At 39.4% G+C, this 21,208-nt stretch overlaps 1 protein-coding gene across 1 annotated transcript in view; it reads right to left on the bottom strand.

The window, feature by feature from the left end:
* ARHGAP15 (Rho GTPase activating protein 15) overlaps positions 1 to 21,208 on the bottom strand; it is a gene marked incomplete at its 3' end in the record, with an annotated part of 579,351 nt that overhangs the window by 504,680 nt on the left and 53,463 nt on the right. Inside the window, exons 3-4 of the mRNA XM_080928022.1 lie at positions 13,742 to 13,803; positions 2,821 to 2,908 (exon numbers count right to left, since the gene is read on the bottom strand). Of these exons, the coding sequence (XP_080784148.1) occupies positions 2,821 to 2,908; positions 13,742 to 13,803 (150 nt within the window). The remainder of the gene's footprint in view (positions 1 to 2,820; positions 2,909 to 13,741; positions 13,804 to 21,208) is intronic.

Here is a 21,208-nt window from a genome sequence, read left to right as displayed (position 1 = left end):
TGTGTCAAATAATTTATATTAAATTAATATGGTACAATAAAGTCTTAACTATACTGCTCCCTTCTATATTTTGTGCCAAATAAAATATTTTATTATTTGAATTAATTACTTTTTGAAGATTGATTTATTTTTATTTTATCCATATGAGTTTTTTGCCTGCATGTATGTGGATCACATGTGTGCCTGGTGGTAGTGAAGACCAGGGACATCAAAGTCTCTGAAGTTAGAATTACAGATGGTAATGAATTGCCATGTAGGTACTAAGAATTCAATATGGATCCTGTGACAGTAGGAAATATTCTTAACCACTGAGTCATCTTTTTGGTCCCAAATATTTACATACAGTGTTGGCAAATAGGAGTGCAGGTGTGTAGTAAGTAGTTATAGCTGTTGTGACTCTTTCCTTCTGCTTAACTTCTTTCATTCCTTAGCATTTTTGCTGACAAAACTTTGATGTCCATCTTGTGAGGATTCCCACTTCGAAGAACTTGTGTAACTTTGGCAGCTACTAAATGCCACCAAGAACTGGCCCTCTGGGACTTTTAAAACCTCCAACTTTGTCTTATCATTCACATTCACAGATGGCTCTGGATTCTTTAGACCACTTATGGTGGCTTCTGCAAGCCTGGTGGAGGAGAGGCCAGGCTTTTCCTCTGAAGCAGAGAGAACACTGGGACTCAGCTAAAGGGTGTAAGGGAATTTCAGAAACCTGAGCACAAAGCCTTTCCAGAATAAAACCGCAGCATCTTTAATCAAGGCCTGGCAACCACTGTATCATTTCGCGTAGGCTCTGGTTGGTATATGCAGCTATCCCACTAGGCCTTTAATACTTGGTTAGAAACGAATCCAAGAAGTTGACTAGCAAGACAATTCATGCGGTACAAACACAGTTCTGTAATTCTTTTCCCCATTACCACAGGACAGTTAGCCCCTACCCAGAATTCACTTTGAAGACAATGTGTGCTTGGAAGAAACAAGGCACAGAAAATGTGGCCAGAAGCAATAAATAAGGACTGCCAAAGAGGAGGAAAAGTCAATGAATTTCTTCTACAAATCAAACCCATTGTCAGTTTGTGACAATTCTGAAGGTTGAATTGGAGACACACAATTAGTGAGCTAACCTCAAGGTTTGTGGGCAATGGAAAAGTGAGTTTTCTTTCACCTTTGTATAAGTAAACAACTGAGAGAATTGTCTCTCCTGGTATGAGGAGATTAAAAATAATAAAGCAAATGCTTTAGTATGGAATTAATCCCTCCCATTAATCTCACATTCCCATGAGACTCAGCTCCTACAGGATTCTTCTCCCTCAGCAGGACAAAGATCATCTTCTTAGCAGCCAAGCTCAGCCAGCCTGGCATCTTCCCACTTCCTACCTTCCCTGTAGAACTTATTCAAAGAGAAGACAAAGGCTCTGCAAGGGGCTGTTTTGTGCCCAGCTCTATTTGGTGTTTTATGTTTCCTCAAATATTATCTCAACCTTATTGTAGCCAAAAATTAAAAACAAAACAAAGCCCTAAAACAGATTTTTGAAGCAATTTAAAATCCAAAGGACTAAGATATTTTTAATTTATTCTTAATTAGTTTGTAGATTGGACCTTACTGAGACTCCAAAACCAGTAAGGCACTTGCAGACAAAGGCGATTTCAATTATGAGGAACAAGCCAAATATGATTCTTTGTTCTTACTAAATTTTGCTCCTTTAAAAGACATCTCTTAGCTAGAGGTGCTATTTTATATTAAAAGTGGATTGCACAGCAAACCTCACAAGTGACTGTAGAGCAAAGAATTTGCCCGTTTATCACTTGCCAAATATAAACTAACTTGTTATGGTTCACTTCTGCAAGGCCACCCCTTTTCCCAGAATCTGTCAGTCAAATGGGATAAGGCAGGTTAGTTTCTTATGGCCTGGAGTCCTCCCTGATCATGGTTGACAGACAGTCTACCCACCCTTTCTTGTACCTCATGGTAGTTGTCATATTTGGGCAGCTGGGTTATGCTGTTAAGGTTTCACCAGCATGTAACTCCAAACTGCTCCTGGTGCAGCTACCATATCTCTGTGGTCTGTTATGTCTTCCTTCAGGTACAATAAAGAAATTCTGCAAATCTCACTTTGCCATAACCACAAGATACAGAAATTGCATTAAGCTGATTAGGTGCAGTCATAAGAAATATTCAGAAAGGTTAGCTGGATATAGTGAATTTCATAGTTAAACTGAGATAAAAAAATCACTTCGTTAGCTGAGAGTGCTTTCTCATTGGTAACACCCTATATTAAGGTGCCATTTATGAACCGTTTATTATTATTTATTAATGTGTGAGGCACTTTATAGAACACAAGATAACAACTTAAATCCATGTATTAAAGATGCACATACATGGTTTAATACGATTTACGTCTTACAATATTTTTTAAAGCAGCCTCCCATAGTCTCATCCGTTAAACATTTATTACTAATGCATTTTATAACATGCTTTATAATGCATTATTTGGGAAAGTAGCAGCATTTAGTGATTATTTCATAAATAAAAATAAAGCACTTGTAAATGGCACCTTAATTTAGAGTGTTACCTTCACATTACCAGAGAGCTGCTCACTATCTATCTCATTCGGGAATCTTCTCTGATTGCCATGCTTAATAAAGCAGACACTACATTCTATTCCCCCCCCCCCTGTCTGATAAAAAGGTTACTGAGTCATTTCTTCCATCTGCGTTCAGATGTTGGTAGCTCAAGGGCTTCGGTGTGAAGTCTTGAATAAGCCACACATTTGCTTCAAGACTATATCTGAAAAGATGGTAGCAAAACAGAGAACAACCTACCACATTAGGAAGAGCTTGCTGCTTGGAGTCTTTGTAAAACTCAATTGTTCGTCCAGAAAGAACAATCCAGGAAGTAGTCCAGTTTTTCCTTAGGGGAGAAAGAGATGAGTGCATCATGAGTAGAAAGAACATCCAACAGCTATGTCAGGGACTTCGGGGTGAGTGCAGGCTACTTTTCAATGAAATTCTCTAGAACTCTATTTTAATTTGGTAAGTGGAAAACATTCAGATGATAATATTAAAAACACTCTAGAATTTTTTTAAACAATGTGACATATCAATGAAATTTTATCAGCTTGTAAATTTGCCTTGATACTCTAACCACTCAATGCCCATGTCTCATGTTTCCACTCATGTGCTTCTTCCCAGGACAGAAGCTGGAATGTAAAGCTGTGGGAGGCCATTCTGTCTTTCATTTTCATCGCTGCAGCACATTGCAGAGTCTGAAAGACTGACCAGATCACCCATCATCCTTTAAATCAAAGAATCACAAGGAGGAGAGCAGCATGCTTTCTCCTCTTCCCCCATGAAAGGGCCAAGGATCAAAAGAACCAACTTTAGATCCAGCCTTTCATATTATCTCTTCTGGGGTGCCATTTAACCATACAGTTTCATATAATTTCAAAAGTTTATACATAACTTTTGCCTAGTCACGCTTATTTCTACAGATTTTAATTGATCGTAAATAGGTTACAGGTTTCCAAGGCTCTGACCATTAATGTTAATGGCACATTCTGCTGCTAAAGTATCAAACAGACGGTTGTACATTAGAAGAATGACCCCTGTGTTTAAGAATACGGATGTGGGAAGATTTCAATGTTGGCCATAATATATCCTCTTGTCCATGCTATGCAATTTACCAAGGACCATTTTCACCCAGCTCATCCCCTTCTGATTATTAATTCCATCCATCAGAAGTCCAAATATTGCTTCCCTTAAAGTACACCCATGACATGTAAGATGATGGATTTAGAAAAATACTTCAAATTCTTCCACTTTCATTGCCTTCATTAAAATACAACCCCCCAGGCAAAAAAATCATTTCAACATTATTGGGGTATTTTCCGAGCCTAGCACAGAGATCTGGAGAGTCTGGGAACTAAATGGACATTTATCTAACCAATGGGCACTTTGGCTGGGTAGAGACTCTTTGCAGCCACAGTTAAACAAGGTGGTGAGAGGTTTCTCCTTCCCTTTGTATTTCTTAGTTGTACTTAGTTCTTCAACTGAACATACTATTCTTTCTGTAATTAATGTGTGTATTAGTGTTGGGAAAGGTTTTCTTTCATGGGTGGCCAAACTATCGAAAAAATTGACATGCACAAGTTTCTACCTAATAAATTATATTGTTACAGTTTTCTCAGCTTCAAGTTTTATTGAAACATAGTTGTATTGATGTTACAAGAAGTGATGAAGACAAGTTTTCAAATAAAGCTGACATGCAGATAAATAGAAAACCATACAAAATATAGCAATGTGACATATTGTCATGTATCTATATACACAAGGCTTTGTGTGATTTTTTTTTTTTACTTTTACTTTAGATTCTAGAGCTTTCACTATAGACAGGTTTGATTTGGTGTGGCTAATGACGCCAAGATGAATGGGGTTGCTCATACTTTGCTGAAGCATCTCTTTTTAAGAAATTCTATTTATTTTTAGTTCATGTGTGTTTATGTCATGGCAGGATGCATATGCATATACATTGTGCTTGCAGAGCCAGAACTGGGGTAAAGTACAGTGTGAACAATCACCCTGGTCTTGCTAACGAAACATGGTACTCTGGAAAAGTAGCCAGTGCGATTCAACACTGAGCCCAGACTCATGAAGCTTTCTTTTTGCCTCTCTCTTACCTTTTTTCTTTCTTTCTCTCTAGATTTATTTTATTTATTTTATGTTTGTGATCCCTCATTGAGGAGGGTATTAGGTCTCTTTACAGATGGTTGTGACCATGTGGTTACTGGGAATTGAACTCAGGACCTCTGGAAGAGCACAGTCAGTGTTCTTAACCACCCAGCCATCTCTTCAGCTCCTCCTGAGGCTTTGTTAATCATGCACTGGTGCATTAAGAGAGAGAGAGAACAGACTAAACAAGCACAAAGAAGACTTTCAGAATTTCATCATATGTGACACCATGCTGACCTATGCATTTCAGGTGTGTGTCTTCCATTTTCAGTCAGGGACTCAATCAAATTATTAACTGTCAGAGAAAACTTAGTTTTTCTGTCTGGATCAGCACAAGTGTTTTTCGTAGATACCGGCTGTTTTAGGGTAAACTGAATCGGTAGTAACCTTCCCTTTATGCAGTATCAGACCACTCCAAAAAGAAGAGTGGGAAGGATTAGAGTGCTAGATCCACTGGTCAAGACAAGTCATCTCTGTCACAGTACTCCTGACCATGCATTATCAGAGTGTGAGGCATCCTAACACAGGGTGGACCCATATTTAGCCCACCTACGATGCCTCTCACTGCAATTTCTGTCTTCTGGCAGGCTGCTTGTACACCGTACATGCTTCCTATCTATAGAAGTTCCTAGAGAAGTGGTTCTGGTTTGAATCTGTTTCAGATGTTGATCATTTATAGAACTTGCTGAAGAAACACTTCTATTCTTTCAACTTCTAACTGGAGCGATTTAGGCAGGAAGTCGTACATTTTGGTTACGTCATCCTTCTGTTGTAGGGCTTTAAATGTATCCCTGCTAGGCAAACTAGAAGGACAAGCCACGGTGCCTAAGGACAAAGATCTGGGAAACTTAGTCATGTGACCCATAGTACCTATCTCTGGTGTTATGAAAGGTTAGCTTGGTCAATCTCAAACATCATCTTTCTTGTATCAGAATGAAGAGTAAAGGTGAATTCTTCAGCTTGAAAATCATTTCATGTCAAAGTAAGTAATAAAGGTAGCAGATAAATTTAAGTTCCCTTATCACTTCAAGTTCTCTCCTGATATCCTTTAAAAATATCAGGGACATAATTACTTTGAGCAATTAGTAAAAGTTTAATAGTCTAGCTAAAGTTTACACTCTTAGGACAAAAACAACAAAGCTACTAAGGTCCCCATGAACTCACACAGAAAACTAGTCTCAGAGAGTTTACTAGATGACGATGTAAGACCACATGAGCACTTATGGTCAAGTCCAATTTCTCTGCACACAGACCTTGTCATATGTGTAACCTATGTTCTTATGCTGTATTTTTAAATAGATTTACACAGTGCTAAGTTGATTGAGCATATCATCAACGTTGGCAACACAATCTTCGCTGACTTTATTATTAAAACCATTTATAGTTTGGGAAAACAAGTCATCCATTTGGGCTTTCTTACTACCTTTCCTTATTATTTTGAAGAGAATTAATAACCTTACCAGCCCCCCAAATAGATAGTTGAGATTCTTCTATCCTTCTGAAGCCTGTCAATACTAGGAGATATAGTATGACTTTGGCTCCCACTTGGTACACAGAATGCCAACTGGTATTTCACATACATAGTATATCTTAACAGTTTAGCCAATAATGTCACCACACACTTTATGCCACACAATTCTAAGAGAAGACTAGAAAAGTAATGGTAGTAACTAAGAGATTAAAAGAAAGAAAGACAGACATCAAAGATTTATATCACCGATTAGAAGACAGACCCTAAACATTAGAAAGAATCTATTCCTCTCAGTAGCTCTTCAAGGTGAATAAGTTGCCAGTAAAACTGAGAAGAGGAATGAAGCTTTACTGAGGCTGTGTCCTACCTAAGGGCACACAATCATGCCTGAGAGATTTAGGGATTTACCTCCGAAGCCCCACCCCCCATTCTGAAGGACCAGCTGTCTCGGGAGCCGCACCTTCCTCTTATGCATGCTCTATGCGGAGCCTCATGACAGGAGTGAGAAGGAGAGAACACGCTCTTGGAAAAGCATTAGACCTCTTCCTCCTATAAGCAGAGCTGCCCGTATTAGTGATTCAAGCCCTCTGTGCCACCTTCTACAGACCTAGTGTGTTCCTCCATCAGTGGGAAGCAGTTAAAGCCTCTGTCTTCATAATAACACTGGGACATGGAGAACAGTTTTAATACTTCCATGGGTCCTTCCCTTGTCTTTCCTTCCTTTCTTCCCCCCCCCCCCTTTATTTTCACAAGAGGACAAAATTCATGCTGTAAATTAACATGTAGCTTGGGAGATCAGGAGTCAGTAGGCCCTGGAGGGAGCGGATCCCAACCTAGACTTCGAGGTCATCAGCCAAGAATCACAGGTAGTCTTTTGGTTCAGAAAATAGCTCCATGGACAAGAAATGAAGACATGGTTTACATGTTGATAAATCACATGACATCTAATAGGATAAAAGGTTCTAACTATAATCCCAAAGCCGGACCTAAATTCATATCAAAACAACTGATTATGATACAAGCAACCGCCAGGGTATTTTTGGCGAGGAAAAAACTCCACACAACTTACTAAAAACAAGTTGTGAGTTGTAAAGTGGAAGAAATGGAAGAACAGGAAACAAAGTAAAACCAAACCAAAAGCCCCTTACACAGAAACAGCTTGACATTCTACCAAATGACCACCGGATGGCAGCACAGAACAACAGCAGCATGGACCTGCTTGGCTGGATGATGGGAGTGACCCTTGAAATAGTCATCAGCTGTCTAAGGATGTACCGCCTCCAACATGTTCCTTTCTCTTCACATCACAGCTCTGTATATTGCCCTGATCCCATGTTTTTTGCATATACACAAAAAGCCAACAAACCCAGAGGAGCTTATTGGGTTTTTTGTTTTTGTTTTTAACAATGGAAGACGTTTTTTTTTTTTTTTTTTTAATCAACATTTCAACTCTGTAGAAATGAAATGCAAAATATGTGCATTTTTAAATTAGCATATACTTAACTATCCGGATCACAGTGGTCTCCTTAATGAGACACACCTAGGAGGGGAGAGGCCTTGCCAATCTGTACACAGCTTGTTGTAAGATGACCTTCAATTTCTAACTCTTTTTAGGTCACCTGCTTCTGTTACCTGGTTTTCTTACTGTGGAGTTGCTTTGATTTGGGGCTGGTAATTTATTCAAATGTCTCTGAATAATTTACCATAATACCCTCGAGACTCTGAGACCAAGCAGCTTTGAGAACTTCTGTCTCTTCTCTCATATTTTAAGCTTCTATAATGTACTAAAAAGGTGAACCAATGAGACAGTAGGTATAAAATACACATTTCTTTTAGTGTTGCAAGAAGAGGAAAAGATGGAGGAAGGGAGGGAGAGAGAGCGACAGAGAGAGATAGAAAGAGACAGAGAGACAAAGATTGGGTTTGTGTTGACTGAGTAAAATGTGAGCTGAGTAAGACATTGAGAACAGTCTTAACCCTCCGACCATTCCCTCCCTCCTTCTTTCCTTCCATTCTTTGCACAACAGGATACAATTCAAGCTATAAAAAAATGTAGGCTAAGAAGTTAGAAACTTCACAGTGAAGGGCACTTTAGTGTATATTCAGAAAGAAAGAGAGAAAGAGAAAAGAAGGAAGAAAGAGAGAGACGAAGGAAGGAGGAAGAGAGGGGAGAGAGGGAGAAAGAGAAAGAAAGGAAAGAATTGATGACAACATCAACACACAGATGCACACAGGTGTACACAGGTGAACACAAGTATACACAGGTAAACACAAGTGCACACAAGTGCACAGAGGTGCAGACAGGTGCAGACATACAGTCACAGTCTGAGCACCCTGAGCCGGTAAGGAATGCAGGCACTAGTAAACGTGACCACTGAGACAATTTTTGGGCTTGTTTTCATGTTCATTTTTCATCCATAGTCACACAAGCATTTCTGTGTCCTTCAGAAGGGAGAGCAAAGTGAGATCTAGATGTGAGGAGATGTATGGAGTCACAGAGGGACCAACAAAGGAAGGAGGCACATTCCTAAACGTGTGAGATGTTGAACTCACATAAGCACATGGGCAGGTGCTTTTGGAAAAATTAAACTCCAGGAATTAGAAAAACAAAACATAAGAATTGAACAAAACACCCCCCCTCAAAAAAAAAAAAAAAACCCTTTACTAAGTCATCATGGGGTTTCAGAGAAGCCAGGGCTCCTTACAACTTTGAGTATGAAATTCCCCAAATAAAAAGGTTCCCGAGATTCATCAGAAAAGCTGAGGCATAATTTCAAGGTTCATAATTAAAAATTAAAGTGGAATGCTGAATGAATTCTGCTTTTAAGCCTGTCAGTATATCACAAGGGAAATGCATATAACCTCATTTCAAAATAAGGCTAAGTTTGGGGCCCTTTATGAATGTGAGATTAAGCCAACAGCTTCTCTCTCCTACCACCTTCTCCTATTCACACAAGTAAAACTTTTTTTCCTTACGGAAAAATACAGCACATAACAGAAAGTGAGACAAATAAATAAGACAGAAAGACAAGATCAAAATAAGGACTTATGTCAGATGTAGACGAGATAGCATGGGTTTTCACAGAGAAAACTTTGCTGAAGTTCCAACGTGATATTTATTAAATGTCAGGTGAAGACTTTAGGACCAAGGGTGGCAAGAAACAAAAGAACAGCTCTTGCCCTTTGGCTTCCCACTAGAAAGTCCCAGATGCCAGGGAAGCAAGAGGTTCCCAGGAACAACTGGGGATGACTTTAGCTGTAATGCCAAACAAAAAGGAGCTAGAACCTGTAAAGACCTAGTATACAGGTACAGCCCACATTGAAAGATGAGGACACCTACTCATCTTAAAATGTATAAACCAGGAATGTTCCTGTCTAAAGAAATGACAGAAACAAAAACAAAACAGAGACTGAGGAAAGGCCATGCAGAGACTGCCCCATCCCATCTGCAGACACTAAACTCAGATGCTATTGCTGATGCCAAGAAGCACTTGCTGACAGGAGCCTGGTATGGCTGTTCCCTGAGAGGTTCTACCAGCACCTGATCAATACAAATGCAAATACAGCCAACCACCAGACTGAGCCACAGGAACCCAATGGAAGAGCTAGAGGAAAGACTGAAGGAGTTGAAGGGGTTTGCAAAACCCTAAGAAGAACAATATCAACTAACCGGACCACCCAGAGCTCCCAGGGACTGAACCACCAACCAAAGAGTATACATGAAGGAACATGTGACTCCAGGTAACAGAGAATGGGCTTATCTGACATCAGTGAGAGGAGAGACCCTAGGCCTATGGAGGCTTGATACTCTAGCATAGGGAGATACTAGAGGGGTGAGGTGGGAGTGGGTGAGTGGGTGGAGGAACACCCTCACAGATGAAAAGGAGATGGCCAGAGAAGGGAGGAGATGGGAAGTTTGTGGAGAGGTAAATGGGAAGGGGGATATCATTTGAAATGGAAACAAATAAAATGATTAAAAATAATAAGAAGAATAAGCAAACATTTATGTTTCAAGCAGGCCAGAGTTAGATGCTGTGTAACTACATCCTTAAGACTCTGGAGGAAGGAGCAGCTAAGAAGAGTTTTTACATTTGAAAAACAAAAAAATTACCATGAAGCATATAGTCTAATATGAGTTAAGTATCCCTACTATCTCAATCAACCATGTGCTTGACAGAATAATCATTTATTAATACTGCTTATTAGCTCATTAAATTTTATTAAAATGATATAAAATCCTTGATAAATGGGAACTGGTTCATAGAAAAATCCCCCACAAGCAATAGAAATTATGGTAACTAGGTGACATCATTTAATAATTATTAAGTTTTCCATGGGATAAAACTGCCATAATTTTTCAAGGCTACGACCAAACTGACCCTTAGTTGCTGCTGATAAAAATATAGACTTTGGGCAAGCAAAGCAATATATTATATAGTAAGAGTAGCAAGGTTCTTTTCTTTAATATGTGGGCGTAGGGCAGGGTACATATGTGTGCTCACACTCATGTGTCTGGTGTACCATGTGCTGTCCTTTATTGCTCTCTGTTTTGTTGTAGCTAGGCTGACAGGCAGTGAGTTGCTCACACACATCTGGCTCTAACTCTGCAAGTCCTTTTCCTGTGGGATTTAGGGATTGGAACTCAGGCTCTTCTGCAGGCAACAATGTTACCTGTTGAATTACTTCCCCAGCCCCCAACGGTCCTTAGCAGCCATGCAGTTTGAAAAGGTCATCTAGGCGTATAATTAAACCTTAGAAAATATTCTAAATGACAATAATTATGATGTGTCCTACAGTTGTAATACTTTTAGCATAAACACTTGACTCAACTTAAAATTTAAATAAAAATGAGGGTTGAAATTGTTTTGCCATATGAACAGGGCAGGATAGTAAGTATCTGAAAAATGGTGACTGATACATTTAAAGTGTTCAGTGTGAATGTGTCTACATTAAATGTACAAACAAACTCCAGAAATTTAGAGAAGATATTTATAATGTCTAAAACTAACAATTATTTCTAATACATTGTAATATATTATGCAATCTCTCAAACAATAAGAAGAAAATACAGTGGATAAAAAGCTCATGAATAAGCAATTCTTGGGATGAAGAATTTGAGTGACTCTAGATGAATAATTAGAGTTACACTCAACTGCTATACCAATCAATCAAATAGAAACAAAGGCAGCATTGGGGGAATATGCTGTGGCCAGATATTTGACAATATTAAAAGCGTGGTGCCGGATGGGAGTGTAGAGAAAAGGAATCCCTTTGGCAATGCAGAATAAACTTGTGTGAGGTGCTGCTGTCATTGAAGAGGGCGTGACAGTGGGACAGAGCAGCAGCTCCAGCAATCTTAACTGGTGGCTATACTTCCCAGAAAGAGCTTCTAGCAGGTTCCAAAGAAACACTGAGGTGTGGTTTCTTGCAATGTTTTAGATTTTGGAAGAGTTAGAGATAACTTAGAGAAGTTTGTGCCTGGGAGACTTATGAAAATAAAATTTAATACAGATACATAGTAGCAAGTGGGCAGCACCTGGAAGAAAATGGCCTTTGACTATGGCACCCCAACACATATCTGTATATTAATATTGAATGGACACAGCAAGAAACACGAGGTCTTAAATACAAAACTATTTATGCCATGTAAAATACAATAATACACACACTGTTACAAATGATAATTTTGTTGATTTGTTTGGAATACCATACATAAAAGAGAAATAGATGACTGGATAGGCGGTTTGAAGACCAATTAGAGCACTATACACAGGAGAAGGACATTCCAGTTTGAGCATATATACACTGAAGATCCATATTCAAGAAGAAGGGAATACGAACGAAACCAGCCAGGGGTCCTGCCCAAGATGGTGATATCGCAGGGCTGCACCTGAAGGACATCATCAATTCAGTTCTCGGCAGCTGAGAATTCTAAAGCCAAAACTAAACTTTACTGAACTCTAAATTAAAAACTCTGAAGTATGCATGGCATGCAAACAGCCTAAGAAAATAGTAACATAGAACATAGATCAATGCAGAAGCTTCTGTGATTTTTAAGCTTCATTCAAGACAGTGTGCAGTAGTTCAGTATGTCTTTATGCAAAGTATAACACTGAAACAATGTGCATTGTGTTCCTGAGAGTAGGCATTCTTCTAACCCCTTCTTCTAGGCTGGTTAATGGAGTACAGATGGAGGGGATCAGAGGGCCATCACCTTGTTTTCACGGCCTTCCGGGTTTCTGTGAGGCTGGAGTGTGACATTGGCCAATGCTATCATATCTGGCCACCCCAAACCCAGTGGAGAATAGACACAGCTGAGATGTCTTGAGTGAGGTTATGGGCAGGAGCTCAGGTGTTGGTCTGGTGAGAAAGGGTCTTGGTTTACTCATCTTGACTGGGGAACTGCTGTACCCTCCATATGCCTGAGTTGATGACGGTGGGCTTCGGTCTATGAAAAGAAGGGCAGGTAGGCTGAGCTGCTCAGTCAGTTCTCCTCCCCTGTTGCTCTGTTAAAGCCTGGCTGAGGGCTCTCTGGAGACCAGCGAAGACCCTGCCTAAAGCTGCTATGCATTTGACTTTGTCTCCCACGGGCACTTTTGAGGGAAGTTGGCTGCCAAGCTACTGACAAGGACAGTCTTTGGGAAGATTCTAGCCCTATTTCCTGTTTAATATCAGGATAGCTATTATAAACACCGGCATTCTGAGTAACACTTCTATTTTACTTCTTTGAAATAAATATAGACACTATCCATGATAATTATCAAGCCAAAGAATGTTTTATCCTCTAATGTGAGCCAGAACGTCTTTCTCGTAACATATTGTGTAATTCAATTAAGTATTGTTCCATTGTGTAGCTAATTAGAATATTTATTCTATTTAGGTTATAATAGTAATATGCTCACAAGGAAATGTTTTTTTCTTTTACTTTGAGTACTTCCATGTACCTTAATTACTTGCACATTCTCCAGAATATACTTTGATGTATTAGCAAAAATTTGAAAACATACACAACAATTTGATCTTGAGCCAATGATCTTGTCACGTGTTCCTTCTCATGAACATCTCTGTTGTTCCTACCCCTCACCCCAAGGAGAGATTTTTTTAAAAAACTCAGTTTAAAATTTTCCTGTTCACGTTTTTTTCTTCTTTTTTTCTAAATGATTTTATTTTGAACCACAAATATGGTTCAGATCTTCCATCCTTCACAAACAAGTCCTGGGCTCTTGCATAGCGGTCTTTACATGCTGCAAATGAATTCATTCAACAACCCAATCTGTTAATCCAAAAATCATGTTTCCCTTTTTATGTTTTAAAGATTTCTAGTCCTCAGAAGACGAGACATCAGCCACTTTTGCATTCTGGGCAACACTATAGAATGTAATGTCTTTCTTTGAAAAGTATAATTATTTTACCAATAAGGGTGTCAACAATGGTGACAGAAGGGACTGTTCTAGTTAGGTCTGGATGGCCTTGCTTCTCAGACAAAAGCTGAGAAAGTGGGAGACTGTGGAGTTATGTAACAGAGAGTTGAAGAACTTTCATTACCTTAGTTTCTTCCCTCCATCTGCAATTTTGGCTTTCTGAAGATACCCTTCTTTTTCAACCATCTGCAAGAAGAATGTATATGTTAAAACAGTGACAATCTCTCATGCATTTCAGTATGAATGAACCCAAGCTTTCTAAGCAAGAGTCATCGCAATGATGGAAGCTTGCAGTCACAGAGCTTTATTAATAATGCATACAAGACTTATGGGAAGTGCATACGAGATCAAAGTCTTTCCAAGCTTTACATATCAAACTATAGATTGTGAAGATGTATGTGAATGGGTCCTTTGGTAGTGATGCAGCACCATTCACTCCCCTTTGCATTTCTGGAAGTCACTTAAAACCTTGACTTCAATGATAAAACAAAGAGAAGTGCAAACCCTTCCTAAATCTTACCAGCAAAGCTCTGCCTTCGCACTCTCCCCATACACTTGCTAAGGTCAGGAAATGAAACAAGAAGCCCAGCCTGATGAATCATGGGAAAACATTACAATGCTAGTAACATTTTGTGCATTTTGGCCAGTTCGCCAGAGATAAAGTAGCCACGCTCTGGTTGCCATCTGAGGTATACAACTGCTTTCCTTTGCCCAAATGTACTGTGTGTTGGCTTTCATTCTCACAGAGTTGCACACTCCCTAAAGGGCATGAAACACTTTACTATAACACCACAGAGGTGTTCAGTAAGTTCCAACCAAAATACAAATGCAGATTATAGCATGCTGATTCCCAGCCAAGTCAATCTAGTGGTTTCAGTTTAATGCTGGTCTACTTGTGCCCTCCTGACTTCCTGGCCACCCTATTCCAGTTCTTGGCCTATGTTACATTTAAAGGAGTAGCATGCTTGCCTGATTTTCCATGTCTAACAGCTGAGGGGCACCAGTGTAATCCATATCTCTTGGCATAATATTTTATCCATTATAATATCTCAAAATGCCTATATATATGCAAAACACAACTTTAACATGTTTTAAATCCAAGCTGTATGGCTTTTGTTGGATGGTCTTTACATTGGTTGTTGGATTGTCTTTGTGGCACCTCACTCCCAATTTCTACTTCATTGCTTCTGCATCACTGTGGCCGATTGTTCACTACATCAGTGCTCTGAGCCTATTGAAGGCAAAGGATTGTCCCTTTCATGGGCTGTGGGAACCCAGCATCACACTAATTGGATTGTATGAGCAAATACATTTGTGAATGGATAAGTGAATGTTATTTAAACTTTTTTCCAGAAACTTGTAAAAGTCAAAACTGTTCTTTGGTAAAGGAACAGACACTTTGGACTAGTGAGTTGGTCCACACACTAACATGGTGCCAAGCAAAGAATTGCCCCATGTAAGATTTGCTCTGCTACAGATAATGCAGATGTGATCATTCCCTGGCTCCCATATTGTTCTATTCCTGATGCACTGGAAAGTACTCATTTTTCAGGTTACATTTGCTAAATGCATCTGTAATGAATTAACTGTAGGAAGTTATTAGGATAATGACAATGGTGGCAAAGTATTTTTATTTTCACATAGGTTTAGATGATTCTTCCTTCAATATGTTTGCCACAAGTCTCAGTTGCAAGGCTGACCTTTAGAACTATGGTGTTCATAGTGTTAGCACATAGTGTTATGTGTAGTTGATCTCCTCATGTGCTTTGCCCACTTCCTGATTCTATATATATATTGTCCCTCTCTTGGGTGCCGGAGAATTTTGTTACTCTCTAGATCCCAACATGCCTTCTAGGCTATGGAAGCCCCTGAAACTGTAACTTTGCCATATTTTCTGCTCTGAATTCTCTTAGTACCATCATAAACAGTTGTACTTATCAAAGTGTATGCTGTGCACACATGCTTACAATCTACATGTGTGATATGTATATGCTTGAGCTTTACACCCATGCTTAACTCATCCCCTGTCTTAGACATGTTCCTGCTTGTGGGGTCACTTGTTCCTCCCGCTACCTGGTTTTTCTTTCATTATTGATGCACTCTTACATTCCCTCAGCAAATTTTCAATTAATCGCCATCCATTCTCTCAAATATCAGCCACTATGCATGCCCAAGAGTTGAAGGATTAACAAGACAGGTCTGATCTTACTTCAGCTTAACCCCTAGGGGCACGCATCAAGACATCCCTTCTTTTTAGTTAACTGATTCAACTCTTCTACACTTCTGAGACAATGTACCGTCTTCACACTGGACCAATAAACTCCACTTGATTTCTTGCACTAAACAGTCTGCCATGTTCAGGTATCAGACTGACAAGAAAGGCTTCCAAGAGGTAAACTTAATTATGTGAATATTTAAGGGATTGCCATCATACACTTGAATTTCCCAGTTTTCTACATACCAGGAAGCAGTCATTCTGAAAGGCTAAGTAAGGCTGGGTGGAAGGAGATGTTAATGTAAACAGATGAGTGCTATGTATTGGACGTCTGGGTTTATATGTCATACCGTATTCATTGTTTTCTTAATCCCATGGTCTGAAAGAAAAATAGTCTGTAAATCTCAGTTTATAGTTCAGACATCAGGTTGTCTAGTCTTTAGTGATTTACAGTTATATATAGGCTTTAAATTTAAGTTTAGACTCCTCCCATGCCAGATTGTAGGCCAAACTGAAATTCATTAAAGGAATAGAAGCAACCTAACCATGTATACTTAAAGAAATATCAGCCAGTCTTTAGATGCTAAATGTGGCTTTTGGAGCTATTTTTTCAATGTCAGCTAAAATCCCTATTTAACATTGTGTGGCAGGAAAGATCAGCAATTTGTCCAGGCTGGATGCCCCTAAGCCTTCCAGCACTGAGGAAGTGCATCCATAGCATCCTGTGTGCTGAGGCACAGCCGAGGAGATGAACGTCACTGGAATTTCAAGATAGTACCTGTCTCTAGACCTAGGTTGGACATACAGACAGGCCGAAGAGAACGTTTGATTAACGACCACATGTGTGTCAAGCATGAGCCAATAATCTCTCATAAAGACATTGCATTTTTTTTTAAAATGTGGATGTCTCATGTCAATGCCCACAATAGGCTTCATGGATCTATAGGGCTCCACTGGACAGTTTTGCTAAAATAAAATAACAAAATGAAATGAATAATGATTGGAATGTTCACCCAGTTTTGTTGACAATTTGGCTTTCAGTCTCGTAGCTCTTTTGATGATGTATTGAAGTTTTTATTTTTTTTCTCCTTGGTTCTTCCTCTGTTTTTGTCAACAACTACTGAAGACATATTTAGCTTTGTAAGTTGTCTGATAAAGGAAGTCAGTGACTTAAGCAGTAAGAGTCAGAATATCCCCCTCTCTCTTTGTATCCTTCATGGAAGTACTGATGGGTCTCTATAAACACTGATTGGCAAGTAGGATTTAGTTTTAATCAAATAAATCCAAGACAAGCCTCAATGTAAAACTTGGTGGTCCTTCTAAAATATGCAAATCATGTTGCAGTTGACCCATCTTCTAAAAGAGATTTCTATAACCACAACCTTGGAACACTATGGTCTTCAAACAGACCTGGCATTCCTATTTAACAGGAAAGTAAGTGCTAAGGTTTTCGTAACTTACAGTGTTTTGCTGATATTCCTGTCTGTTGATTTCTATTAAGAAACATCAAATAAAGACACACTTTCTCACATCATTTTATACCCTCCAGTGTTTCTTGTTCCTTCAGTAATTCTTTTCACTTTCCCCCCTGTACTCAGAAAACGGCATGTTTATCTTTCTCTGTTTGAGTGCTTTCTTTCTCTTGACATTGTTCTCAATTTACCTCATGATGCTAATTATGATGGTTAACTTGAACTGGATTTGGGAGTGACTGTGAGTCTGCTCAAGCACACCTCTGGGTGTGACTCTGCAGGCATTTCTTATGGCCTTAAAACAGTAATTCAGAGTTTAATACACTATTGGGAAGTTCTGGGACTGGGAAAGGCAGTGCCTGGCATCAGGAAGTAGGGCAATAGCAGGGAGCAAGAAGACCAAAGACAGGGTGGGAGGGAGTGGGGGTGGAAAGAGTAGTGGTGGGGGTGGGGTGGAGAGCTCTTAAAGACTTTCTCTTACTTGCCTCACTCTCTGCTCTGGTCCTTCTTCTTGACCTCTATGAAGTGAAGAACGTCTCTACTCCAAATTCTTGCTGACTCTGAGGGCCAGCGATTTGACACTCAGTCCTTTGTAAGAAGTGTTCCCTGGGTTATTTTTTTATGTTTTTTGTTTTTTGTTGTTATTGTTGTTTTTTTCTGCTTTTTTGTTTTTTTTAAATCATAACTACCGGTGAGCTAAGAGACATATGCTCACATTCACAAGCACATACAATATCTATACACACTCACACACACAAATATTACACACACACACACACACACACACACACACATGCACACAAACCAAAGTAAGCAAAACCATTAAGACATGTAATTCATTTTGTGCTGGACAACTACACTTCAGCATGAAGGAAGCCTGTCATGGGGTGTGACTGATATCACACTGTCACTTGATGGATAGAAACTGGTCTTCCATTTCTGGACAGTTATCAAGTGCTAATAGTTTTTTGGTTAAGGTTGTGCCCACTTCTCTGCCTCTGGGTTGAGATTTTGAGGGCTTGTACTTGTACAGGTCTTCTATGTGTGAACTTGTGAGTTTGTACCTGCATCAGCCCTGTTTTATCTGGAAAGCACTGCTTCCTCAAAGTTATCCATTATTTCTGGCTTTTACAATATTTCCACCTTTTTTTCAGTATTGTTTTTGTTTTTGTTGGTTTCTCTAATTGGATTTACAATTCATTCCATAGGAGTAAGCTATTCCTTATGGTCTATTCCTATGGTCAGGAACTATTTTGTTCCTGTAATAAAATACTATGACCAAGGTAATTTATGGAAAGAAGAGTTTGGCTTATAGTTCCAGAAACAGAGGCAATCATGGTGTGGAGGTGTGGTTGTGGGTGGATAAACAGCAAGAAAGCTTCAATCACAATCACAAAGCAGGGAGAACAAACTTAAAGTGGGGTTAGGTCATAAAGTGTCAACACCTGCCTCCAAGGTTGGACCATCTCACCAAACAACACCATCAATCAAGTGGCCAAGTGTCCAAATACCTCAGCCTATGTAGCTGTTCTCATGCAAAGCACCACAGGAACTCATATAACCTAAGGTGAACCTATCAGTATTATTTTGCTAAATAGATAAATGTCTTCTATGGACATATTTTTTCATATATGTAGATAAGTGCCTCTCTAACTTCTCAGCAGAGAACTGTCTTTGTACAGAGAAGAACAGTGAAGACAAAGGTTTACAACTGTGCAAAACTGGAGAAAACAAACAATTCTGTGGCATGCTTAGTCATAAATGAGACATCTCTCTCACATCTTGTCCAACAACACTCAAGGAAAATTGTGTAAGAGGAGGCAGAAAGACTGTCAGAGGACTTGGGCAAAACTGTATCTTCTGAACATTATGGAAACATTGTATTGCACCTATGAACTTGTCAGAGCTGTGGTTGCCTATGTAAGTAAGACCTACATGAGAAGAAACCAGGCAACATCATAGCATGGAAGAGAAGATGGCCAGAGCAGAGAAGCTCCAACCCCTAGCAGAAAAGTAATCCACAGTTGGTTGCTGTTAAGGGAGGGAGAAGGCATTTCCTTAGGAGTGTGGTCTGTGGTAGGTTGACCCTACAACTATGCATGAGGGCAGCAACCATCGAATTTGGTAAAATATAAATGAGATAGATAGATAGATAGATAGATAGATAGATAGATAGATAGATAGATAGATAGGTAGGTAGGTAGGTAGGTAGGTAGGTAGGTAGATAGATAGATAGATAGATAGATAGATAGATAGATAGGTAGATAGATAGATAGATAGATAGAGAGATAGATAGATAGATAGATAGATAGATAGATAGATAGATAGATAGATAGGTAGGTAGATAGATTCATAGATAGATAGGTAGGTAGATAGATAGATAGATAGATAGATAGATAGATAGATAGATAGATAGATAGATAGATAGATAGACAGACAGTTAGAGACACAGAGAGAACACACATTATATGAAGGGACCCATAAGAGTTTCTCTGAAGGATGATGCCTTCAGATACAATGTACTTACCTCATGTAAATCCGTAATATATAGTATGTACATACATTTAAATTCTCAAGCTGGATGCAAGGATTACATAAAGAAGAGTCAAGTAAAACTAGTTCTCTATATCGCACAATCAAAAATTCCATTAAAAAAAAACTATGCATTTTTAAAGGAGTTCTTGAAGCATAGTGTGGTGGCTAATGCCTGTAACCTCAACCCTCACAGAAACAGGAAGGAAGAGCAATCCACCAGTTCAAGGCTAAGCTGGTCTACCCAGTGAGTTGCAGGTAAGCCAGGGCTACACCATTGTGAGAAACAAAAGACAAGTAACCAACCACCCTAAATGAAAACAGATCCTAAAACTGTAGAGAAATTAATCTGGCTTCATGGTCTGGCTTTGGTGATCCTTATTGTCACAGGTTCCTTGCACTCTTTAATTTATGTGTGGAGTGTGCCTTCATGAAGACACCCTCTCCTGCTGGTCTTCGGAGACTGTGGGATCATGTCCCGATTTAGGGGTCCACTCGAAGTCCTTAACTGTTTTCTAAACACTTAGCTTAATGAAGCACAGGTTATGTTTTGCCAAGCTATTTCTCCCTCCCCACCCCCTTATTAAACCACTGTGTATTTTAAGGGAAATGCTATCCATGTGTTGTTGCTCTTTCTACCACTAACTCATCAAAAGATCATTTTGAAAATGCCATTAGAGCATTTCTGGTTTAAGATCTCCTGAGAATTTTCATCCAGAGCCTTTCACGCTGAAGCCAGCCTGTCTCAGTCATTCACCATCTGAAAATGCCATTTCTGTTTAGGAGATAGGTTTAGGAAGCATCTCTCTATCTGGAAAACTTTCTTTCAGTGTCACGTCTTTGACCATCACTGAAGTTTGCAGAGCATGGGCTTCCTTCTCCTTTCGGTCTGAACCTCTTATTTTTAGAATTCGTCTGTTATGAGCTAATTTCACTCTGCGAAGAGAGAATTGCTCAGTTCTAATAGTCTTCATTGTTATGTGTGTATGTTTTGCTCTATTTTAGAATTGAAAGAATTATATATATATAAGTGGGGGGGGCATATCTAGGAGACAAAATTTAACTAGACTCCTACAATTCTTCTCTTCACCTGAAGCTGCTTTGCCTGGGGTGGTGCTCCCTCTGCTCATGCACCCCACCTCCTCTTTTTTGGATCATCACATTCTACACAGTATGAAAGTTTTGCTTGTTTTTTCTCATACACAGGGTATGTAATCCTGGTTGGCTGCTGGTCTGATTACCTCTATGCACTCCAGGCTGACCTTGCACTTGCAGACTTCCTGGTTCTGCCTCCCAAGTGTTTGTATTCCAGGCATGTACCATTATGGCTGCCTCATCATGACATTCTTGAAATTTTTCAAATGCAGTTGAA

The sequence above is a fragment of the Micromys minutus genome, assembly GCF_963924665.1.
Source record: "Micromys minutus genome assembly, chromosome: 13".
Taxonomy (NCBI): Eukaryota; Metazoa; Chordata; class Mammalia; order Rodentia; family Muridae; genus Micromys; species Micromys minutus.
Note: the sequence above shows the minus strand (reverse complement) of the source record. Positions and strands in the feature narration are given on the sequence as shown.